The sequence below is a fragment of the Trematomus bernacchii genome, unplaced genomic scaffold, assembly GCF_902827165.1.
Source record: "Trematomus bernacchii unplaced genomic scaffold, fTreBer1.1, whole genome shotgun sequence".
In the NCBI taxonomy this organism is placed as follows: domain Eukaryota; kingdom Metazoa; phylum Chordata; class Actinopteri; order Perciformes; family Nototheniidae; genus Trematomus; species Trematomus bernacchii.
In genome coordinates, this window is record NW_022987973.1 from 11,339,999 (window position 1) to 11,366,285 (window position 26,287).

General features: G+C 39.4%; 3 protein-coding genes across 4 annotated transcripts; 2 read left to right on the forward strand and 1 right to left on the reverse strand.

Moving 5' to 3' along the window:
* The first annotated feature begins 327 nt into the window (after positions 1 to 327).
* Positions 328 to 3,183, forward strand: LOC117471323 (chemokine-like factor). Its single transcript, XM_034116228.1, has 4 exons — positions 328 to 732; positions 1,409 to 1,564; positions 1,654 to 1,749; positions 2,004 to 3,183. The coding sequence occupies exons 1-4, from the start codon at positions 643 to 645 to the stop codon at positions 2,115 to 2,117; spliced, it is 456 nt and encodes a 151-aa protein (XP_033972119.1). The 5' UTR covers positions 328 to 642; the 3' UTR covers positions 2,118 to 3,183.
* cmtm3 (CKLF-like MARVEL transmembrane domain containing 3) lies at positions 2,512 to 9,705 on the forward strand. Of its 2 annotated transcripts, none has more exons than XM_034116225.1 (5): positions 2,512 to 2,731; positions 6,421 to 6,576; positions 6,701 to 6,796; positions 6,953 to 7,073; positions 8,397 to 9,705. In XM_034116225.1, the coding sequence occupies exons 1-5, from the start codon at positions 2,615 to 2,617 to the stop codon at positions 8,423 to 8,425; spliced, it is 519 nt and encodes a 172-aa protein (XP_033972116.1). In that variant the 5' UTR covers positions 2,512 to 2,614; the 3' UTR covers positions 8,426 to 9,705. The 2 variants fall into 2 exon arrangements, with proteins under 2 accessions (XP_033972116.1, XP_033972118.1); XM_034116227.1 differs by having other exon boundaries at positions 8,409 to 9,705.
* Positions 9,706 to 10,282: 577 nt separating this feature from the next.
* Positions 10,283 to 25,960, reverse strand: cmtm4 (CKLF-like MARVEL transmembrane domain containing 4). Its single transcript, XM_034116224.1, has 4 exons — positions 25,093 to 25,960; positions 18,469 to 18,645; positions 13,301 to 13,399; positions 10,283 to 12,799 (listed from the first exon to the last, which is right to left on the reverse strand). Exons 1-4 carry the CDS (start codon positions 25,276 to 25,278, stop codon positions 12,635 to 12,637), a joined length of 627 nt encoding a protein of 208 aa, XP_033972115.1. The 5' UTR covers positions 25,279 to 25,960; the 3' UTR covers positions 10,283 to 12,634.
* Between the last annotated feature and the right edge of the window lie 327 nt (positions 25,961 to 26,287).

The window sequence follows — 26,287 nt, forward strand, 5'->3', positions numbered from 1 at the left end:
AGCATGGAGCACAAATGCTTTTTCTCTTGCGGGTTTATCACAAGGCGAGTTCCTTTTTTTATTTCCTGCTTTTTAAACATATGTGCTCTGAGTGTTAGCGAGGCTTGCTAATGTAAACAAAGACGAGATTACGTCCAAAACACGTCAGGCATTGTTTCTGATAGCAACTTTCTGTGATCCACCATCCGAAATTACGTCATTTCGGCAGCAAATCTGTATCCGCTCGTTGTACCCCCGTTTTTTAAGGATTTGGGTACAGAGGAAAAGAGAAAGGGTTTTATTTTCTGACGCTGCGTGAGTTCCCTGACACACCGGGGACACATATTTATGTATTAATTAAAGACATCAAAAAGTGCATTTTGCATGATAGGTCCCCTTTAAGTGATTGTCAACCAAACTCTCTACTTCCATTTTGATAGATTACTCGCCTGGTGGAGATTATTTTAAAATGTTTTGTCCTGTAAAAGTCAGAGCTCATAAAGTAGTGCACATCTTTCATAGCTTTTACAGCAGATGTGGCAAGTAGCTGCGGGTGTGAAAATATTGCGCTTCTTTTAGCTAACAGTCATTTCCTTTACAGCTAAAAGGAAATTGCCTGTTTCAGGAAACAGACTGCTGTCTTGCAAATGAACTCGCACCATCATGTCAGAGGATCCAAGTAGAATAACAGCCATGGAGGTGGACACTGCGTTTATCAAATCCAAGAGGGGCATCCTGAAAGTAGCAGAGATGGTGAGACAGATCGCACATCACCATGAGGTTAAAAGTTGCATGGTTGGCAACATAAGTAAGGAACTAAGATATAACCTGCACACATTAAATGGGAAGCAGATACTGTAGGCTACAGCGTAGGCCTACGTGAAGAAATAACAAAGCAGTGTAACAAATCTGCTCTATAGAGTGTTTAACAATGTGACAAGAGCTAGTTTGTTAATGCAGTGATCAACATTAAAAGATCATATTAGCAACTGCATTAGTTACTTGTATTTAAAAATAAATGTGATGTTGAAATATTAGCCGACACTCAGTTCCTCTTTTTCTATAAGATGTGCAACAGGTCGTATGAAGGAAGAGTAAATCAGCTGATGTTCTGGTTCCTGCTGGAAGTTTAGAATAAAAACTCTATATAGAGAAGACAAGAGAAATTAAGACACAAGAAATAAACAGTCCAAAAATATTTCTGAAATCGAAATAAAATAGCATGTAAAAAAGTTAAAAAAAATATATGTGGAAAATATACATGTGGAAATACACATTTCCAGTAACAAATATAATGCAGGATATTATTGTGCAGAATCGTCCTGATACGAAAGCTTAATATTGTGTTTATATTTAAAGAAATTGCTTTTCAAATTGCATTCATTGCAGTTACCATTTTCTAACTGTTGTGTCTCTGTTTCTGCTTTAGGTGACTCTGTTTGTGGCCTTTGTGTGTTTCGCTGTAGCCTCCAGACCAAAGTACATTGCAGCCACAGTGCTGGAGTTTGTTATCACTTCCCTTCTACTGCTGCTCTACCTGTTCAAACTCAACAAGAGGCTGACATTCTTCTTCTGGTCTCTCATTGTGGGTTTTACAGCACATAACAATTTAAGTCTACTGTAAGTGTTGCATTTTAAAAGTCATTGGTCTAAAGCTATTTTGTTTTTGTGCAGGATGCTTTTAATTCAGTGTTTGCAGCAGTCTACTTTATTGTCTTGAGCCTGTTGGCGGCGACTACCTACACTGTCACAGGCACGCTGGTTGGAGGGGTGAGAAATATATATTCTTTAATCTATAATTGAAATCTCAGTTGTGGGGGTCAAATTTGAAATGGAATTTAGTTTCCCCTCATACATTGGCATCAAAATAAATAGCAGATAGCAAGCATAACATTGCTTGTTATCTGCATTCATCTTCTGACTGTAGCCCAATGTACATGACGTTTGATTTTCTCTTTAGTTACACACACTGGAGTGTTGACAGGAAATATGCATGTCATTTTAAATATGCTCTTCATTTCCAGATATTTGGTCTTGTCTTCGCTGGGCTGATGTGTGTGGACAGCTTCGTACTTTTCAAGAACATCACATTCAACCAGTCAAGAAGTGAAATGAATACAGTAAACAATGAACATTAACAATTCCAAATGCTCTACAACTGATACATTTCCCCTGAGCTTACTGTACAATGTGACTCGAAGTGTTGTAAACTGGCATGTTTCAAACTCTGTATTCCAATGTATTTTATTGCAATGTATTTCTGATTTGTGTTTGACGATATTTTTTTATTTGACACATATCTCAATAAGACACAAATATCAATATTCAATTCAATTACAAAAATTAAGCCTTTTCTTTGCCTTCTGACATCAGGAGTTGGATATTTCCACTGAATGGCTGACGATTGTGTTGTATGTGTGCAGCTGGGGGGCATCACATTTCACATCTGGAGAAAGCAGATGTTGCGCTTGTTGGGAGCTCGCGCTGCGTTTCCGCGCTGTCATTGTTTCCGTTTCCACCTCCGAGAAGCCTCACGCCTCCACATATCTTTTCTTTAGCTTTTGATCCGTTACATTGCGGGTTAGTTTGAACTCTCTGACTGTTGAGGAGAGTTGATATATCTTTTTATCCAACCATGGGGGACATCGAGACTCCCAGCTCGACTCACCCGCGCCAGACTGTCCTGCTGTCGGTCCTCCCGAGCAAAGAGTTCGCCTCCTCAAGGAAAGGAATGCTGCTTATTGCTGAAGTGGTAAGAAATGGACCAGAGCGATCTGAAACCACTGATATTCTTACTGTGCCATGCCTTCGCCAAACGCGCCTAAAAGTCAAATCGCGCCTCGTTTTGATAGTTGGATTTTCTCTTTTGTAAGAGATATGGCAGCCATGACAATGTGTTGCATTAATGCACATTTGGAAATAACTTTAACGGACTATTTAACTGTCCTTTTGAATATGGGTCAGTCGGTTTTCGTCACAGGGTTTCTAAAGGGAAGAATAGTGAGCAACTTTGAGGGACACTTCAGAAAGTTGGAATACAGTTTTCTATGGATTATGGAGACACTGAAGATCACTGTAACCATCTTCTCCATTGAAAATAGCCATATGTGCTGCTAGGGATCAAGCTAGATAACAGTATAAACTTTTTTCCGACTCTGTTTGTTTAATACATTTAATCAGCTAATAAAAACAACTTCCAAATTGCTTTTTCAGTGACTTTTCAAGTGCATTTGAACAAAGCAGGAACTGACTGTACTTGTGTTTGATAGTGATAGTGTTGGGGGGCGGATGTCTTCTTGCTTGTTACTGCTGTATGAACCCTCAGATTTGTGTCATGTGAGAGAGCATGCAGTCATCTTCCTCTCAGTCACATCCTTTAGTCTGTTGCCATAACATGTAGCCTGGAGCACAGTCCTTACTGTGTGTGCATGCAGAGCTCAGCAGCCCCTTGCACTCTCTCACACACACAATGCAGTCTCTTTACTGCCACTCAGCAATGTGACTGTGATCTTCATCCTGAGGCTAAAATGCTTCTGCATAGCTTAACTAAAAGGCCACAGGAAGATCCACATAATGGATACACTTCTCTTTCAAATCTAAAGACACACTTTTAGAAACACGCTTTTTTATGTGAATCACTCCCTATGTACTTTTAAGTCTTGATCTGTTGTTTATTGCATTGCAAGAATAGCTTTAAACAAGAATAGCGTTACATTTAGGCTAATTCAGTCAATTAAACAATGGACAAGCAAAAAGGAGCTTACAATGTCAACAAAAGCAAATAACAACCCAACCTTGCCATAAAACCTTGATACTCCTAGATTCCTAACATTGCCCACAAAGATGTAGTACAGTCAGAGATGGTAAAAGGAAAGCTACTCCTGTATAACAGTATGGTAGAGCATTTTGTCTCATGGTATCTCCCAACCCTAACTGCAACAAATTGTTACAGAAGAAACTGACGGTGCAAATTGCATTAAATGTTGTTCAAGTGTTCGTTGCCAGCCGAAAAAAATAAGCCTCATCATTATCTATGAGTGAGGGCAAAGACAAATGTCCTAAATCCTGCATTGATACCAATAGATGTAATGAGAGATGTTTTTTTATTTTTTATTTATTATGCTGTTATTCCTGATGCATTCAGAAACTCAACTTTTATTGGTTTTGTAGAACATTAGAAAATGGAATTCATTTGATTCATCTGTGTATGTCGTTGTTGTTGTATGGGTTTATCAATGGTATTTTTTCTGTTGATATTATTATGTTATTTACTGTACTGTGCCATGTGCACTGTGTGAGTTCAAACGCAATGCTGTACATGGGAAGCTGTTGTTTATTTCATTAAGTATGCAGTTGTACAGTAAAATGAACGCAGGCTGTAGCTTTTCCCTTCCTGGGAGTATTAGTCACACATATTCTGCTGAGCATGCCTTATTATACACAATGTGTCAGAGCACTGTGTATTCCTCATTAGGCTTCAGTCTTTGCCAGCAACAGGCCCAATAAGGACTCTGAAACACAGGTTGTAAATGCGCTTGAAAAAAGCAGATTTTTGTAACATTTGAAACATTTCCATAATGCAAACAGGCTGTTAATACGCGTGCATGGTGTGGTAAAGTTGTGCTGTCTCCCTAGGTGGTATAAACTGGATTGGATTGACAGAATTCTTCGCTCAGTATGCCATTTTCTGGCCCTCAAAATGTATAATGTATTTAGGTGTTTAACACTCACAGGTTTCACTACCTTTAATACCTGCGCAGTTGACTCATCGCAAACCTTTTAAGGGCAAAGCTTTCAAAACAAGCTCCCTCACATCTGACCTAATTTCAAAGCACAGTTAGCTTTTGGTATGGATTTATAAGCAAATGATTAGACGATTAAACAATTATCAAAAAAAAACACAAAATCTTTACTTTCAGCCCTAGACCAGTGTTATTCTCTGGACTCGAAACAAAAGGAAACATTATTGTCTCACTGATGTGATGTGTTTTCTTTTCTTTTTGCCAGAGTATGCAACAAATTGCCAAGACTACACAAGCTCATCCTGTGCTGTTGCTCAGTCATTCCAACATATACTTTATTCTCTTTGAGCAAACAATATGAGGATCTACTGAAGAACGAGAATAAAAGCTTCTATTGTTAGCCTGAATCTGTTATGTGTCTTATTACCGAGAAATATTATATATCCCTGACAGCATACTGCTTAGTTGCAGCATTTTTAAGTAATAGCAGCTGCAGCAGTGGGTTCAGGCAGGGGGAGTTCCTAACCTCAGGCCAGGGTAGGAGGACTGAGACAAAGACAAGATGGCTGGGCCTGTCTAAGATTACAGTGTCTGGACTTGCTTATATGGCACTGATATGATCTGTCCAGCACTCCTAATAGAGAGCGTCAAACACAGGGCAGGCTCATTTACATACATTTGAACTACTTGTTGCAAACACAGAGCACGTTTGAACGTCCTCTTACAGTAACAGCTCTGTGTTTGTGGGTGCTTGCACAAACGTGTGTGAGAGAGAAGGACAAGGCCTGAGTGAATAAACGTTGTCTTTTACAGCTCTTAACAGCTGTATCTCCAAACAGGAAGTGGGCCTGAAGCTGTAATTCACACAGACTCACAGCTTCAGGGCAGGGTAACATGACCTTAGGGAGCAGATCATAAAAGAGTAAATGTATTTATCTGTTGGGTCGAAAATGTAAATGTGCCTTTTGGTTCCAGCGCAGCTCCTCTTGCTTGGAACAGTGTGCAAAAAGAATGGAAACTGAGCAATTTGGTTCCACTGCATGTTTTTAAAGCTCGGATAGATGCTACAGTATGCAATCTGATACTGTTGGTACGTCGTTAGGTATGTAAATTGTAACCCTGTAACTATGTTGTATGATGTCCTTTTTGTTTTTCTGTTGTTTTATGTTCTTCTGTCTTCATGTGTAACCTAATTGCTGAAGGTCTCCCTTGAAAAAGAGATCGATGATCTCAATGGGATTCACCTGGTTGAATAAAGGTTTGAAATTAAATAGAAATAAATAAATTGGTTAAAGGATTCAAAAGCTTTATTTGTTATATGCATAAAAGCTACAGTGTCGTTTTAGCAATACAAATATTGAGACTGCTCCTCCGGGTGAAACAAAAACACATAACATAGTGAAATACAAATGATGGCAAGTTGCAGGATGAACAAAAACATTTACATATCAAATAGAATAAGATAATCAGAATGTAAAATTAAATACTGTACTGTGAAATAACTACTTTGTATTTACCGTATGTATGTGGAATTAACATAAACTCAAGACAGGAGGATATGTCCCTTCCTCAATATCTATAGTTGTCACAGAAGAAAACACATGTTTTATTTCTTTGTTTGAGGCATGAGTCATTAACTCCTTGTTGATCCAAACTTGCTGTACATGTTGCACTTACTTCTCTTTTATTTGTCTTTCAGGCGCTGTCCTTTGTTTCATTTATCTGTTTCGCGGCATCCACAGCAGCAGCCTTTGTGACATTTCCCCTGCTGGAGTTCCTCACTGCTCTCTTCTTGTTGTTCGCCTACTCCATCAAATTCAATGAGAGGTTTAAAGGCTTCCTCTGGCCTCTTATGGTAAGAGCAGTTTTACCATAACTTAACAGTGGATACCCATGATCTTGTACATGAGAAAACAAAGAAATGTTTTAAAAAGTTACGGTTTTCCTCTAAAACATGTTATTTCTTTCCTCTCTTAAAGGATTTCTTGAGATGTGTGACTGCCTCCATTATTTTCTTCATCATCTCCATAATGTCAGTATCCAAATATGTGGACGCTGCCTCTAAGGCTGCTGGGGTAAATTCTCCTTTTTATCTCTGATTATAGCCTACAACTCCATTGTTTATGTATTGTTAAGTACATACAACTCTTTAAATCGTTGTTGAATAATTCAGTTTTTATCGCACCAGTAATTGTTCCCTGTATTGATATCAAATGCCTTTCTTTTCACAGATATTTGGGTTCATTGCCACCATCGTCTTTGCTTTAGATTTTTACCTCATTTTTAATGAGCTGGCCACTTTCCTGAAGCAAGGAGGAGGGGAGACCAATGAGGAGCCATCGAGACAGCAAGGTAATACCCAAAGGACAATCTGATTTAAATCAGACAAATAAGACTATTTGATTTTAAATAAATATACTCGTATTTATTAAAATAAACATTAGGTGGGGTAGGTAAGTTTGAGAAACCGGCTCGAGATACACTTTTTGTTATATTCCATGGAATGCTCTTAACATCCCGATAGCAATGAATATCTTAAGTGCTTTGACAAAAAATCCATAAAAAAATGTCATCTGTGGAAGCCGTAATACTGTAAAAAGTACGACCAATCATTTTAGCCGGCCCGGCTAAAATAACTGGATGGCCTACCTGCCTGTCAGCCTTCCATCTGTGCACAAACTTATCTCGTGCCCTCATTGGTCATGTGCGCGTTCGTGTGTGTTGGAGGAGGGGCTCTGTAAGGAAGTGGCAGATTTTTTCGGGCTGTGTATTTTCAAATTCTAGCGCACTCGAGCTGGTTTCTCCAAAATGACCTACCCCACCTTTAATATAGGCCTGTAAGATATGAATTATTGCACAGTATGTTTTGTTAAATGTAAAAAAAAATCCACATTTCTTAAACTAAAATGTGTTTGCTTTAACTATGCTGTGTTTTATTTTTTGTCAATCCACCATTTAAAGTTGTAAGGTTGACTTATTGGGGCTGATTGTTTGGCAGTGCACATACAATGACTGAGCCAAGTTGTGTTCATGCGTATGACAGTATAAATTTAGACATGATATTCAAGGGTTAGTGCTTCAGCCACTTCCTTTGGTTCACTGTTTTTGGCAGACGCAAGTTCACAACTTGCATCATAGACAGACTGCTTTAATATTCGAGACAACCCTTTTTGCATGCTTGAATGTGCCTCCTTAACTTTGATGTTGAGATAGATCAAAGAAAGATAGAGAAAGATACTTTAGTTATTTTTCAATTGTATTTGAGATGCAATAAATGAGAAACTTTCACCTCATTTATTTTGCTGTGTTAGTGCAAGTTTTAGAGAATAACTTTTTAAACCTTTTCTAAAAAGAAATCTAACTAACTACAGTGATACATCTAGAGGGGTGTGAAGATGCTTTATGTGATGGGGTGAACCAGCACTTTAAAAAACAGAGTTGTATCTTTCAAAGTTTGGGCTTGTTCTGTAGTTTCATCAAAGTAGAAGCCATAGATTTTGCGACATCATAACTCAACGTCAGATACTTAAATCCATGATGTCCTCCAACATGTATAAATGTCTTCAAGTGCACCATATTGTTCAATTGCTTGTTACTTTCTGGCATTAAAGTTAAATATGAATGTAACTGGTACACACCAATCCAGATACCTAATCTGTTGTTTGTTTTTTCTAGGTGAGTTTTCAGACTCTGACTCGGACTGAGAACACGGACCACCAGCAGGTCTTCACCAGCATGTTAGATCGTCACATAAGGGTCACATTGATTGTAAACTAAGTGAATTAATTGGTGGATTGGGGACTTTCTCCATAAAGTATTTGGTCTTCTGTGAGGTGAAACGGACCCTCTCTTCTTCCCACTTTGAATTCTCCTGTTGAGCGTTCACAGGTGGAAATGTATTTCACACATTAATCATCATTCAAATTCAGAAAATGTCTAAACTGATGTGTCAAATCTGTGTTCTTTTTTTTAAATGACTAATTTACATGTAGTTGTTTCATGCCTTAACACAAACCCAGTGTCTAGACGATTTAGAAAAAAATACCTGATACTTAAATAATCATTAAGCTGTGAAATTGTTTGAAGATACTGAGTTTCAAGAGCCTTTTGTACAATCTGCATGTAGAAGCATACGTCTTAATCTGGAATATCAATTAGTATTGACTTTTAGGTATTTACAGTGTCCCTATTTACAGACATACTGTATCCAACAACACTAAATTGCTGTCCTTAGTGAATCAATGTTTATGAATACTAATAGTGAAGAAGGTAAGTGCAGCATTATCATCATTTATACATTTACAGTATTGCTATAAAAACACATATGTACAGTTTAAAGAAGAAACGATTGGTTTGAGGCTGGCTGGTTACAACCTCTGTCGAATTTTTAACAGAGTGAATTTTCTATAAATTGAAGAAAATGTTTGCTTATCTTCTTTACAATTGAAATGTTGGATCAACTGAGTTCCTATAGTGTGTTGTACTGCATAAGCTCTTCTTTCTGGGTCCTTATATGGTTTACATGTCCCACAACTTTTGTTTAGAGTTGCCATGAATGAAAGCTATAAACACATTTTCAAACCTGTTCAAAAATAGAGAGGCTCTGCTCTAATGTTTCCGTTTGTCTACTGTATGTGCTTCGTACAACCTGTGTGTGTAAATGACACTTCATGCATTATTATTTTTGTTAAATGCTTAATATGTGATTTGTTTTTGTTTGTATCGAAAGCATATTTTCTTATGTTGGTTATGCATTTTTTTTTTTTGCTTGCAAGTCTGATTTTTCAGTATTTCCAGAAACATTACTGAAGAATTAGATGCACTAGAAAGCCACAGTGACTATATGTAATATACACTGCACTGCACTAGTGTTATTAACAGCACTGTGAATTTAAAGCAGATGAATCAGAGGCCTTTCACTTCCCTGAGGAAGTCTAACTGTTGCGAAATTGGCTCAATAAAGTTAAAAGATATTCTAAAGTTGTTTACTGTTGTACCATTTACTGTAAAGTTTTGACAGTTTGTTTCCTGTGTGGCTTCACTTAGATTCTTTATTTAACTGGTGCCTTGGCAATAATATATCCACATTGTTGTTGATAAATCGGGGATTAAATTGATCTATGCCAGCTCAGAGCTGTATGAAACACATTTGCAGTGAGAACTGAACCAGCGATTATCTTCACTATCCTGTGAAAACAATGAATCTCCAAAACTCCACATTTTCACAAGCTCACAACAACAGTGTCAACTTTTTGATAATTTTCAATGGGGTTTCGAATTATTTATTTATCATAAGAAGTAAAAGAATGTGTTATCTTGTAAAATGTAACATCACTAAATCTGGAGATGCCCGGTTTTCACAAGACAGCAACTGAATTAAACCATAGCCATTTGCTGTGCATACAAAATAAAGGATAATAATCTCGTTATTCGAAGGAACACTGCATCGTTATATAAAAGAGGCCCCTTACTGAACTATTGTTTGTCAGCTAAAGTTTGTTTTTTATTGTTATTCCCTTTTGTGCAAAACATGTTGGAATACAAAAATGAGCTATTTTCAATAATGTCCAAATCACTTTATTTAAATTGTCACTGTAAACTGATGTGAAGCCTTTTGTGAATGTTTAAATACAAAAATACAGCTACTGCAAATAGCAAGTACAAGTTGGGCTCCATGCTGTAAAGGACAGACGTTATTGAAACCAAAGCACACAGGATTAAAAGGAAACAAAAGAGCGCCTCACCTCCAATTTCATTCTAGCAATCATAATGATCATTCACGGTTTAAAGCACCTGGAAACTTGTGGAAAGCATTTCTTCTCTTTCCCATAAATATGTAAAATCCTAATACAGCATAGGGTTCTAAATAGAGCTGCAATATTGATAGTTTTAATGGATAAAATGGTCAATTTATATTATGAAATAGAATAGTGATTGTGTTACTAAATGTCAATATCTTTACATCACTCAGAAAAAACTATGAATGCAAAGTGAACACATGATTGTCTGTTCAGAAAAGTACTTCAGTCACTAAACCAGGAAAAAAGCTGTTGTTTATAATATAATTTACTAAAAACACACAATAGTGTGAACCTTTTAAGCTGTTTAAGAAGTCTTACAGTTTATATTTCAAATGTAACACACATCTGCTCCTCTTCTTATGAACACACACCAGTGAGGGTATCAGGCTGTACAGCAACACGGAGTGCATTTTAGAAGACCACCAGGAGATGGAGCCATAGTCAATCTAGAGACTTTAGAAGACTTTAAAGAGGTCTCAAACAACAAAGAAAACACACATGTGGGACTATAGTATAATATCAAAGCATCAAGAAGCCAAGAATTAGGTTGATTTCTTTCTTCATTTTAAAAAGCATTTAATTTTCCAAGATGTATCCTCCTGTTAGTCAACTGGTCAAACAGAAAAAGCATTTAAGGAATAGCAAATATGTTTCGGGCTCTGCATGTATAGAGCTTCATGACAACTGCATTGTGGAGTTATAAATATTTTCATTATACGAAGTGTGATAATATTCATAGATACACTTATTCTACCAAACACTGAGTGAAAGCTTTTACAATTATGCTAAAAGTACCGTATTTGCATCCTTAACTTGACTCTTCCATTTAAAAAAATCATTAAAGTTTCACTAAAACTCTGTGACAGTCATATCATAACTTGTGGTTTTAATGGCATAAAGAAATGCAGATCAGAACGAGGCAACCTGTGATTCAATTTCAAATCCTTTTTTTAGACTCAAGATGGAAGGAGGGTGTCAATACCTGAGATTCAGTCTATAGGCTGGGGGCTTTGATCCTGACCAGGTCACCATCTCAATTACTGTCGCTGATGTACCATCAACATACGTGTAACCTGAAGCCATAGATATGTGCAAAAGTCACAAGATACCAATTACCTTATGATCACCTGATACAACCTAATCCTGCCTCACAATGTTGACCCAACACAGACCTTGAAATTAAAATGTTAGGAATGCTAGTGTGAATATCTTTTTGATGGTTACCACAACCTGAGATAAGGAAGATGAAATTACGGATTTTTAGTTTGGTCTCATTATTGTGTCAATCCCATCGGATGAATGTGTGTTGAATCTGTTTCACTGCTGTCTTTATTGCAGTTAAGAGTGACCCTGTACTGTTACTGTTTACGTGTTGGCAGCAGAGATATTCAAAGCAGCTAGAGGTCCGGTGTTAGAGGCATTTGTAAAGTTAGTGTAGACAAAGGAGAAACACACACAGCATGTGTAATCTTAAAATTCAAATATCTAATGTCAGCCTTGATAACCAAAGGCTGAAGTCAGTATCTGAGAGATAACAGTAAATGTCGTGGTGCCTCTGTCGTGGAGCAGGTTACTATATGCTGCAGGTCCTGGATCCACGGCTACATTTATTACCACAGACTTCACAGACATCGGCGCAAAATAAGCAAACTGTACAAAAAGATGACCTTCTTTAACTTCATTCACAGTGAAACACAAAACCTTCTAAAAAGTCAACACCTACGCCAGAACAGGAGTTAGTGCGCATTGGAGTGTAGTCAGACATTTTTAGTTTTGGCTCTTCGTTGGAGTCATCCTTCATGCTGACTTGGAAAAACATGAGGATGAAAAGTTTTACAGAGAATACCTTCACTTCTGACTGGAGCTCTTTACTTTAGAGTCTGTATGTGTCACTGAAGCCCGGAGGCCTGATGAACCAAACCATAGAGCTCATCTGTGAATTTGAAATGAACACTTGATGAGAAGTCAAAAGCATGTGGTGAGCTGGAGATGCCCTTCCACTGGACACTTGAATGAAATGCTGATCTGAAGGCAGACTCCATCTCAGTCTGGTGCTGGTAGTGTGTCTTTCCTTTAGTCTTTCCTTTAGTCTGTCTGATTCTCTGCCTGCTTTCATGCAAGCTCGGGTCTGGCCTCCATTTCTCCACGAGACGCTGTGCGCGCTCGCATGTACTCGCTGGTCTGAGCCGCCCCCTGACACCCATTGCCCCGGCGCCACCTCCGTACCGCCAGGAAGGAGTTGACTCCGTACACACCTGTCACCAGGAAGCCGAAGATCTGCATACAAGTGGAAAATGGAAGTATAATAACAATGTCAGAATTAAATGGGAAGCAAAGAGCTAACCGCTAGCATGGCCACACAGGTTCTTTAATTAGACTGAAGAAGTTACATCTGACAGACTTGATCAATTGTACAGACCTAAAAGCTTACATATTATATAGTTCATGATATATAATACAAATGCAGAAATTGTCTTGATCCAGGTTTATTTTGGCAGCTTTCTGCACACTAAACCTATAGCATGTGACTCAGATCAGCTAGAGCTACCCAGCAGCAGATGGTTCAATAATCTGGTCAGTCTCCTCTGCTAACACACCCATGAGTTAAATGAAAGGTATCTAAATAAGACGTTTGCTCAAATCTAAGCTGACAGTTTTCAAATCAATCTGTATAGATTTGCCTTGATAGGAAGCTAGATGACTGAAGATGGAGGTTTGTAAAGATGTTTTCCATGTATCTGAATAACGTGGAAATAGAGGAGGGTTGTGAATACTCACCACAGCTGCTATTTCAGCTCCAGTGTTGTGGTTGATGCAGGCCAACACGAGAGAGGACAAGAAGAAGAAGAAGGTGCTGGCCGCTGTGTTAACCAGGTCCTACAGAAAGACACACAGATAAAAAAAAGATAAGATTAGACTTCAAGTGGGCATCACAAGTATTTTTTACAGGATGAAGCTCAAAGGGTTTCTTAAGGGTAGCTGCTGATGCAGAGTCATTTATGATGCCAGTTTTCACTACTTGTTTTAAATACATTTGGTCAATGCTGAAAAGGGTTGATGTTCAATGCTCAGCTCCACATAAAGTATATATCATATGTCAATTCAGAAATTCACAAAAAGGGAATTCATACAGCAGGTGTAGCATTACACTTTAATGTAATGCATCTATAGCACTCAGTGACAATGTTATAAAAGCCTGCCTTTTACATTTTCAAATGTTGTTTACTCCAAAGCACATCAAAGTGCTATTTGAAAAGTATTACAAAATTCATTCAGTAATCAAATACAATAGAGCTCCATCGATGCTGATACCAACGCATCATTTTAGACTTTCTCTTTTCAATATATGAGGGCGTTTGGTTATAACCAATTATACATTTTAAGAACAAGTCGGACAGGTAGGACATCCTGGATGATGTGTTAACATGTTGAACAAACTGTTTGCTCACACTCTTATAAATATCCAGACTGCTGCTTCACCAAAAGTCTTAAACTGCAGGAGGGCAAAGAAGCCAACAGCATACATGTATACTTAAAAGTCACCTAGCACCTCATATTACTACACACAACACACATGTAACTGGCTCCATCCCCCACCTTTTACACATGGGAAGGAGAATGAAAGAGACACTTCCCTTTGATGTTTGTACTGTAGGACAGGCTGTTAGGGAAGGGTTAGTAATGAGCCTGACTGGGGCTCGGCCCTCGTGATCAGATGCATGATTTGGATTATGGCAGACGTGGTGTCTCATAGGACACACACCCTTACAATGGCCACAGACACACACACTGACACAGATACACAGACAGACAACTCAGCAGGGCAGAACCCATTGCAGCTATGTGTGGTTTAATCAGTAACACATTAAGATGGAAACCATAACATCTCATGCTAACTGGAACAGTCAATGTACACCAGTGTTATACTATAACCTCACAATAAAAAAACTCCACCCTCCATAAACACACATACGCACACACAGTCACATGCACACACTACTACAAACATTGACGACAATACTAACAAACACTCCTATCTATCTCTCCCAACTGGTTAAACAGGAAATGCTGCTCACGTTCAACTGTCCCGCTTTCTTGTGCAGAAAAGCGGGATCCAAGTCAGTTCAGTCCCTTCAGTTGACCCTCAGCCTCTCCGCTTCACTCATTTCCCAAATTCCACAATTCAACCAAACCGGCACTCCGTAAAACCTTAAATAACACAAGCAGAGACTGGACCAAACCACTGGCTCTCTGGCTTACTATTGGCCCCGGTCATTGTTTTACAATCATCTGTATGTCTGCTAAGATTCAAAGCATTGCACCAACTAGTGTGCTTTAAAATATTAGTTGCGTTTGAAGTTTTTCCCAAGCCCCTTTGGACTGAGCTAGAGCTGGCTCCAAAATAAATGTTGCGTGACAAGAGGAGAACCGGTCCACTATACTAACAAGGAGAGGTGTGACATGTTTGTAGGAGGCACTTACTTAATATCCTCAGTGAACCTTAGCTAATTATGTTATCTTGAACCTAAAAAGAACAGTAAAAAAAAAAAAACATTGCTTATTTTAAAACAAGAGGGCATGCACAATCCAACAGTAAAAAATAGGCCATTAATTTTTTCGCGACATAAAACATAAAAACCTTTTTTTGTAGGTTTGTTAAACATAGATCTGTATCACAAATATAGTCTTTTTGATAGTTACCTTTAAGGAGATCCCTACAGAAATGACAAGGATCAAAAAACAGTGATAATTGGATTTTCCACTATATCAGGTTTCTACAGAAGAAGGGGTGCTTCTATATATATATGCTATATACTGTATATATATATATACATTCAATATTCCTATACGTGCGTCCATGTTCATGTTTTGCTCTCAAGATAGAAGCTGGGAATATTCATTGGACCGGAACCATGGGAACCCTAGAGGACGAGCAGAGCATTAATTATGAAATCTATTCCTCTGGCAGTCGCATCAAGTCCCGCAGGGCCTGAAAGCTTCGTGCAAAAATAAATCGTCTCTCAGGCTTTCTCATCCACGCCTGACTGATTCTTTTTGAAAGACAAATAAAGATATCAGGGAAGTATTTCATGTCTTTTGTCTGCCTGGGTGGCAAACTTCAGATGTCAAAACCCAGAAAGCTTTTATTGGATTCAGCTTTTAGGAAAAGTAAATACAACATGAGCAAAGTGCTCTCCGGTCTGAACTGATGATAGATTAATGACTACGGCTAATAATAACCACAAATGTGCTATGTGCACACATTCAGCAGGGGGGTGTAGATCATAACCGGCAGAATAACAAAGAGTAACAAAGCTGGATTAAAATACAGATACAGGCTTTAAGTTCACAAGGTAACTTATGTTGGAACCCATCAGGAATCCTAAGCATTAAGCAGAACTAAAGGGATGTTTTGGCACTGTTATGTGTGTGTAGTAAGGATTTCAATGACTACTAATACATTGGTTGAATATAAACAAATATAATACACCCATAAATCAGTTTAGAAATCACACAAAACATATGGCTCACAATAATGCTTCTGATTTTGGCTCAGCCTTACATCCAGCAGATTATTACTTCAGTAAGTATTCCAGGTGATAAACTATGGACGTTGTATGATGCCGATTTTCCAAATGTTAACAAAAAGGCTATTAAAACAAACTGCAGATTTTAGGTTCAATAATAGATAGGGCTCCAATAACATGTCATGTACAAATGTGATTTTTTTTAAGCACAAACATTTGGATTTTTTTGTATAAAATGTCAAAAGCTAAACACATAAGGATGAAAAGTATATATGGTAGTAGAAAACAATGAAGAGATCTGAATGCCATCTAACCAATTGCATACACATACACGTATTTTGTGATATGATACAGACAGCAGCTTTTTATTACATTCCTGGTGTATAATGTTGTAACAGGACCAGCCATTCATACCAAACTGGGATGATTTACTGTCTGTCCCCACAACAAAGCAACCAGAATATATTGGGCCAATTTGCAGAGTATTCAAACAGTTGAATAATACAACTATTCTACTATTGTCCTCAGGGTCACCCCATTTCTGTCCCAAAACCCCTCAGCCTTGCCAGAATATGTAGGGCTGTGAATATAAGGGAAACAATTCACTGCGCGGCGTGTCTTTATCTGCCTGCTTCTAGCATGTAGTGCAAAGTAGAGCTCATTCACGTAAACTAAACCCTGAAGAGTCACCCAGTCAGTGGCTTTACAACCAGATCCCAGGACAGCATTCATGTCTGTGTTGGAGAGGCGGGAGAAGAGGTCAGAAACGGGTTTCCCCTCTGAGCTGCCAAAGTCATCAGAGGGTGAATTGGAGGAGATGGGATCACATAGCACATCATTTTAAAATCAAAACCTCCTTCTGAGACGTTTAACTGCATTATAAAACAACTCACTCCACAGAGGAGGAATGCTCTGTTTGTCTTCTCTTTGACTTTTACTTATGCTTGCAATGTTTTTGTCTTTACAGATATACTTTTTGCTAAGTGTGCTTTGTTTTAGTTGTTCACGAGTTATAAAGCCTTTTTTAACTGTTTGAATAGAGGAAGCCTCTTTTGTTCCTACATTGTAATTCATCTGTTTCCCTATTGAATGTATTTTGAGTCTTCTTTAGTGTTTAAATAAACTAAGTCCACAGCGTTGAGTTTGGAAACAGGGGAAGGCAGCAGAAGGGTTAACACCTGGTTAACCCTCTGACATGCTTACTCATGATGACATTCCCAGGGGCCTGATGTGATTGGAGCAGCTTTGAACTTGATATACATAAACAGCGTGGTGCACAACCTACACCTGTGGAGTGGAGCTGAGCATCTTGTGCTTGTAAACTACACAGCCGTTAGGAGTCAGGGCACAGACTGTTAGAAATAGCTCACAAAAACTGAAAAGCAGAGGGATTTTTGTGCTGTAAACACAGAATTTGTTGACATCCAAATATTCGGTTTTAACAAAATATAAAAGACTCAATATCTTTGAGCATACAGCATGATTCCAGCAATAACAATAAGCCAGACCGCGGCCCACCATTCTAATTTCTTTGAAGAACAACTTCCTTTGTGAGTCTAAGGCGAGGCACAACTAAACTCACTTCTCAACATGCCTTTGCCTACAAATAATATGTGTTAATTACATATTTCTAGACTGCTCATCACATGAGAGGAAAATTATTAGAAAATCAGAGGCAACCTGAGAAATGCCTCAGCAGAAAATTACTAGAATGTCTAAGAAAAAGTACGAACAGTAGGATTTTTGATGATATGGACTCCCACTCCGACTGTGAAAAGCTTTAATTTGATGTCTTTCTGCCAAAAGTAGAATCCAAAGGCACTCCCTCTCTTTATGTACGAGGTGGAATACTGTACCACGGATGCCATAAAGCAATCTGATAGCTATGGTTGGATTTGGACATCTGGCTTAACATCCACAGCGTACATACTACAATAATCTACGCTGTGTGGCCTCTGGAAAATCACTTTTTCCACTCTCTTCTGCAAAGGATACTTGGCTGCCGCTCAGAAAACACCAACGTGTGTATGCAGACAAATACTGAAAGGCAACCAGTATCTGCTGGAGAACACCCACCACCACATTTGCTTACAGCTGACAATGCAACATCCTGGTGGTAACACTGAAACTGTTCCCCTCCCAACCAGTTTTATACTCTAATAAGCTTCACAATTTACTGGTACAACCAGCTTGTGCTGCGTCCGATAGGTAACGCAAGACTCAAGCAGTCCAATTAAAGCTTTTTTAGATTTGGTCGGAAACAGATACTAGGTTCTTAGTTTAATATTGCACATGTCCAAAACCAATGTGGCATAGAGGGCTGACATTTTGTCTCATACAAGGGGTTTTAAGTACCTTTTATTCTAAACTGAGTCATATAGTCTGGTCCTATCACACATCACATCTGTGTGTACCTACCGTGAGGCTCCAGTTGACGTGGGGCACCTTGGTGTGCAGGTTGAGGCAGAAGATGAGGAGGAGGACTCCGGTCACCACGAAGCAACTGCAGCTGACAAACTCGAAGAAGTAGACCCCCCCGCATGGAGAACACATCATGATAGTCTCTATGCAGATGAATCCAATCAGTGATAGGACCTGAGGTGAAGAAGAAAAGTAGAAGGGCATGTTAAGTATTCTGTTTATTGTGTTTTTTAAATGTCAGTCTCTCTTAATGCCTGTTATATCAGTCAAACCTTTTGCATCGATTTGTATAAATGGTATCTGGATATATCTTCGTCAGAGCTAAGTCATCCTCGGAACTACAATATGGCAAAAAATGTGTCATATGCCATATTTTCTTCAATGCATAATGAAAATGTCACTAAGTAAATGCTTCTTGGTAAAAGTGCACCTCAGCCTGTAGGTCAAACCATTTTTCTTTAACTTTATGAGTCTATTTGTGCTGAAATTCCAAGGTCTCCAGATGATGAAGTGATTGTCCTATGAATAGACCGGAGGCCATAAGCCCATCTCAAGAGTCCCAGTCCTGGCAGCCTGTAAAGATGCCTCCCTCCGGCCAATATCCATCAACAAACCACAGTATGGGAAGAATTCTGCTATTTAGGTGTTCCTCTTGCCATCCAGACCCCGAAGAAAACCACACACAGATTACCGATTGGCTTAGAGCGGTCTAAAAACCAGAGACATAACAGAACCAGGAGAAACTCACTGAGACTAATCACTGACCTGACGCTGCTGAATTCAAACCAGTTTAGACCAGATCTGCTTGGTCTTTTGTCTTATCTGTGTTTATCTTTCCTTTAGCATTAGAGTAATTTCATGCAAAGCAAGTCTTACAGTAATGTCTGATTTAAACTGCCGCATACAAAAAACTAAATGCTGGTAACAGTCTAAAAAGCAAAGGATTGAGGAAGTTCATCAATAATTTGGTAGAAACACACTTTCTCTAAAGACAGACGGAAAAACCTGACAGGTATGTGTTACAGTTCCTGTTAAGCCAGGCTAATGTTTTCAATCAACTGCTGTGGTCATTTCATTCATGTACAGTCTTCAACATTCACTGCTTCTTCTCTATCAGCCTGACACTTAAGTCTGTATGTTCCAGGTTGCTTTGATGACTTGATATATTCAAGGTTGCAGGGTTTCAATCTTGGTTATATTACTTTTTTCCATAGAATATTTGTTTTAATTTTTGACGTATATTATGTTCAAATGAATAAGAACCCCTGGCTGAAGTGAGGGACTTTTATATTATGCGAAGGCTATTACTCCAGGCAGCTTTGCGCTTGGTTAAGCTCCATTTACAAAGCTTCAAGACCAAAAGACAAATCTATAAACCAGAGTTCCAACCTCTTTGAAATACACTTCCTACGTTTCATCAGGGACACAAAGTCAAGGGAATTATGCAGGTATGGGTTTAGGGATGCCATCAGATTATTTCAAGAATTTCAGGGGGCAGTGAGAGAAAAAAGACTTGAGAGAGATGGTCACATGGCTGTTATATGTGGGAGGTAACAGACATGGGAATAGGGGAGAGCAACAGTAATGTATAAAAGCAACATGTCAGATGACACAGAAAGGAAGGAGGAATAACTGAGAATTGGGAAGCATCAGCACTAGGATTACAACTATGCCATGCACCAAGTGTTTCAAATAAATGTATCAACAGAACACCTTACTCCAAAAACCAAGTTTATACAGGACAGAACTATATGCATTGTAAAAATGCACACATAAATAGATGGCTCCAACATAAGCCCAGTCTAAAAATAATCTTTAAAGCCTTAGAAATGTTTTTCATCCGAACAAAAATGGCTTCACAATAGTAGTGATTCAAACAAACATACACAGACAAGCACACACAGCATTGGTCTATATACTCTCCATGCAAAGCTTTGTTCTGAGCTGCTTTTGACATGGAAATGAAATGAGAGCTGTCACACTGCTTAGATCTGTGTAAGTGTGTGTGGACTCTCATTTAGAAGATGTAGGAAGTGCAATGATTTGCGAATACTGTGCCTTGTATTTAGAGACTGGTCATACGTCATAAAGTGTATCTATGAAAAGTTGAAATCCTGACTTAAAATCCAAACAATGAGATGGTTTGTGAAACCCAATATAGATTTGTCTGAATCCCCACAGCTAGTTGCATCTCATTGCTTCACAGAATAAATGTATTTGAGCACAAACCCAAACAGTCTCATTAGCAGAAACCCCCTCCTCCCCTCCCTGAGCTCTCAGCAGCTTAATAGACAGCCCTATTTATCCGTCTTAATGAGCAGAGTGTAATGTTTCTGACAGACAAACTGTTGTGTGCTGACTGCTACTGGTGACCTGTCAGTGGAGGACTCTCCTGTTTGTGACAGACTCTTCGTCCATTCTTTCAAATAGCTGGCTCTGTCACAGAGAAACCTAAAGATCCAAAGATAGTAATACATGTACATGACATGTCCTGCACTAACATTACCAGAAATACACTAAAGACAAGAGACAGCAAATCCACTGGGCGGGCCACCATTAAGACAAAAGCTTTATTTTGTGCAGCTGCTGCAGCGTCATTAGATCGTGTAGTTGGATAGTAATACATCCAAAAAGGTTACACCCAAACAGGAGTGGAGGGCTGCATGGGTTTAGGGGGTGATGTCATGTCTGTTGAAGAAAGCCGATTGCTTTCCCCAAGTCCCTGTGCAGCAGGTGTCAGGCAGCCTGGGGGGGAAGGCAGGGGATGGCAAAGCACCACACCGGATAATCCTGTAGGTAATGATTTTATGTCAACATTCTACACAACCTGTTTATTGCACATGGATAAGTGCACAATGAGCAGCACATCAACCCTCTTTCTCTTCTTTCTCCCACATGTACACAAATCCTTATCTTAAGGATTATGCACATTATTAGTTGCATTAGAGGGCCTCTTGAACTCAGATCCCCCTTCTTAAAAGCCATCTGTTCTGGGCAGAAATCTAAAGGGTGAGTGAAAGAGGCGTCGCTGCGAAGAATATGCAAAAGCATATGGTGCACTCCAAGTCTATGGGACCTCATGCACACACAATTACAATAAATGTAGAATATATCAGCAGCAGCCCACAGTGTATGTGATGGAAAATGTGGCCTGAATGCAGGTTATATTTCACCCCAGAGGATAAGGAAAGTATGTTTTGTGTGTGTGTGTGTGTGTGTGTGTGTGTGTGTGTGTGTGTGTGTGTGTGTGTGTGTGTGTGTGTGTGTAGTCAATGCATGCATGTTTCCCACATGCATTCACAATGTTCTTGTAGTCTTTATGTCTCCCATCAAGCTCAGAATAAGTAATGTTTCAAACAGAAGAGAAAGTAGCATATGGCGTCCCTCTCTCTCTCAGAGCAGGAAGTGCTCACTGACATTTCGGAGCATCTGGTAACTTCATTACACAACATCCACAGATCCAGAAAAAAACCACCTTAGTATACTATTTTTCTACGACTTGTTAGAATAGGAAAATGTGGGTTTGAATACCATCACGAGTGAACTGTTATTCATCCTGAGGGCAGGGGGCTTGTTGAGAAACAAAGACGGTTTGACTGGTGTACTGTCAGGCCTACAAGGTATCAGGTTCCAGTTAGTGTAGAGGAGCAGGAGCTGAATATCAGTTGGTCTTTATTGGTCTCCCAGTCACAGCAGGGAGACATTGCCAAACCTGTTGGCAGGATTGACACACCTTGCTCAGGTTACATCCTACAGGGGGTTATTTCTGATCAGGACGGGGTCAGCAGCAGCAGCAGCCTGCCTGTCCATTCATCCAAGGAATGACTGGCTCTATAAAAGCATGTGCAAATGCATTTTAGTGCTCTGGAAAGAAGCAACTACACAGCTCTATTAGCACTAAGCACCTTGGACTGCTCATAGGGATACTGAATTTCTCAGTAAACACGGGTCAGTGCAAAGGTCTTCCTTAGTGCTACAAGGCTAGGTGTAAGGTAATATAATACTCTTTTGCGTGCCAAACTCATAAGTAAGTGCATATTGCCAAAGGGGTGTTTAAGGGGCCCACTAACATTTGTGTGAGCTTTACATATATAACACGTATTTCATACAACAGGATTTCCTATCACTCCATATTTGCAATGTGTGTGCATTGATGCTAATCATTACTCGTATTTCTGTTGGGATCATCTATTAACAACACACAACTACTGCTTTTTCAGACAACGAGTAACTTTCCGTTTACACAGTGATCTGAATAACAGACACAAAACCTCCTTTGCAGTGTTTCCAGATAGAGCATAAACTGTCCTACATCAGACATGTAAAGACCATCAAATGCAGTTAGCCTTGCATTGTCATCAACATTATCGTGTAGCCTTAGCTAGCACAGAGCTACACTTTTAGAGGACAGAACAATACAAATAAATGCTAATTAAGCTATTACAGTTTGGCAGGAAGCCAAGTTGTAAGCCTCTCCTAAGGTACTGAATGTAAACTTGGATGACTTTCAATTGTACTGTCCTTGTCGGTGAAGGACATAATATGACTAGCTTTTTCTGGAAATACAGTATCAGCCCTGAACAAACTGTTCAAGTACAAAGAAAGTACAAACAGTAGATTAGTAATGGGAACTAAGATAATGCGTTACACTTGTATATATCTTGTACCATGGCTTTTATATGTTACTGCAAATACAATATAACTGCACCTTTTTGTGTTATAGTGTAGCATCTACTTTCAACTGGCATTAGTGCTTTTGCAATATTGTGAGCAGATTCCAATCATTATCCACATGAAGGAAAGGCTCACTGGGAAGTCTGTTATTGAACCTATTGTCACATTATGGCAAGTACTATAACATCAGATAAAGACTGTTATTTATTTACTTATTTTGTTAAATGAAAAAGCGTTGGAAGAAAAAAAAAAATTATGTTTTGGGATGTATCAGTCTTGAAATGCAGGTATTAAATGAATACAAGTAATAGAACATTTAAATATAGCCAGCCCTATACCTTTGGGCTCATAGATCTCTGATGTTGCATTAGAAAAATCGTGAATGCTAGGATATAAATCATCATGTTCATGTACATATGTGCAACACATTAGAGCCTTGAAGCAGGCATCAGCACACGTGTGCACATGTATTCTAAGAATTATACTTATTACTAAATGTTTTCATCTGTAGTTAGTTAGCCTCTGCAACAAAAGGAATGTTATTTAATGTATTCTTGGAGAGCCAAGTCAAAGACAGTATTTTATCAATCTCTGGAAAAAATACTGTGAATATGAATCTTCTAGTTCTCCCTGCTCCAAACTCCTACACTGATGACAGATGGCTTCCTATCCTCGCCTCCCACGTACACAGAGGTAAACATCACAGGTGTGTGCAACAGGCTGATTGCTCTGCTGTAGGACCAGTGGGAGACCCATACACCCACAAGCTGAAAATCATTTTTGAACTTTAAACAAAAGCTTTAAAAGTGAAGCAGAGAAGCCATAACTCTGCAGCTTATCTTCCAACAGTTTGGACTTCTAGTTTGCTTGTGCTATCCACAAACATTGTTAGAGGTAATTGCTGGTTTCCTCAACTCCATGGTTTTTCCTGTTGTGTACCCACATCATGTGCATGAGTGTGCAGGCCTGTCTGCGTTTTTTGGCACCAGAAGAAGAGAAATGGCTCTGGCTCGATAGATATTTCCTCCTCTGGTGAATTGTCAGAGACTTGGGAGCCCTCATTTTTGCTTTGTTGCTGCCTTTGTCCCAGTTCAGACATATGGTTTAGGTGTATTGGTTTAATATAACACTGGAAATAGGTTATTTTTTACCAATACATACCAACAGAAATGATGATAACCGTTTTTTTTTCGAAGAGCAATTCATATCAGGACACAATCAAATACTATCACTGGGGCATTGTTGAGTGGGAAAGCAATGGTTAAACACATTTAAGGACTTTGCAGCATTGGAATAGCAGCAATGCATTCCAATAAAGAAGTGATTTACATTAAAACCAAAGGTTGCCAAGTCCCTAGTAAACACAATTCTGTCACAATAGACAGAAAGTATCACGAGACAGACACTATGAAATCACTAGTAAGGCACTGTGGGGGGAACCATTGAAATACTGTAAACATGTTGTTGAAGCCAATGAGCATCCTCCAGAATAAGAGTCTACTGGAAACAAACAACGTTTAGCAAGGTGTGCAAAGCGTTACTAAATCGAGAAGGGTAATCCGTAGAGAATTCAACCTCATATATTTAAGCGTAATGGGGTCGTCATAGCGACTGTTAGCATGAAACCTGACTGTCCACTATAAGTTATGTGATACAGGTTAAACAAACCAAGACCTGTGGAGCAACTTTGAGTTGAATTACAATTTTGAGTTTACTATTTCAGGTAAACTGTAAGTATGAGTGTTAAAACATACTGCATTAAAGACATTGCTTTGAGGAAAACAGTACTTTCCCTGAAGGTGTTAAGTTGGCCATATGTTAGTGGCTGCTTAGTGGCTGCTTAGTTGATGTTCTCCAACAATGGTGCGTCATAGTTTGTGTTACTAACTTCAATGAGGCTGTACATCTTTGAATGTTACAGTAATGTAGCGTCGTTCTCACACTTACCACTTCAACCACCTTTAAAATCCCAAAGTATGACTTCAGGTACTCCATGTCGCACCTTATCCCCCCCATAACGTTCCTTGAGAGGACGGGCTCGGTGGTGGGCTGATACGGGCTGCTGGCCCCGGAGATCATGGAGGTGTTGGAGGCCTCGCCGTCAAAGCCCTCTGCATCCTCGGTGGTCCTCATGATGCAGGTCGGCAGGAGCTGGACTCTCGACAGGCAATGTTACCACATAAAACCCCACGCTGACAAACCGCCTGGATCCACCTCAAGACCGCAGGTTATGTTTCAGAAAGCACACTTTGTTCCATGCAGGTTCGAAGTGGATGGAGAAAACAAACCAGACGGTCCACTTTTCAGAGCCGCCCCACGGGGAAGCAGCCGCGGAGGGTGCTCTGCAATATCACGCGCAGTAATATCAGGCTGGGGTCCGTGGATGTGACCATGCGCTGATTCCTCCTGGGTACAATGTTGCGTCTCTCCAAAATAGCCGCACTTTTAACTATGTTAGGCGGGTCACTTGTTCGAGTCCCAGTGTCACTCCACCGTGGACGATTCTGGTTAGTTCAGCAGCATCGCATCGGGACACAAATGCCTACCGGGCTGTGTGACTCGTCTGAGCGACCGAAAAACATCCGCCCATTATGGCCGGGAAGAACCGAGAGAGAAGCTTTGTGTTCCCTATTGTAAACTTATGCAAGTCCCTGCAGCAGCCTACAGTGAGGCTGCCTGTACGCCGCTTTCCTCACTATGGATGTGAGGCAAGCTTGTCTCCGCCCCTCTGAAAACTGCACATTCTTGTGTAGGCTCTGCGCCAGTTTTAAGTATTCCCCAACAGCCTGCAAAACGAATCCAGCCGGAACCACGCCGACAGGACGGAGCTATGCTGCTTTTCTTCTGGTTCTTGCACTGGTCCTTTCTCACCGTCAGTAGCACGCCTGCAGCTAGGTCTGATAAAATTATGTAGATATTCTCCTGAGGGTTGCAGTCAGAAAGTAGTATGGAGTTTTTACTGTCTTTAAGGAGCCTATGCCTACAATGATCCTGGAAGAGTTGGCTGTATTATATTTCAAAGCCTATTGTTACTTTAAAACAAATCCTCAAATATCAAATTATAAGAAACTAAATAGATGTTACTATATTCTTCAACCAAATGAAAGAAAACAGCTCTAGCAAGAAATAGATGAATTGATTA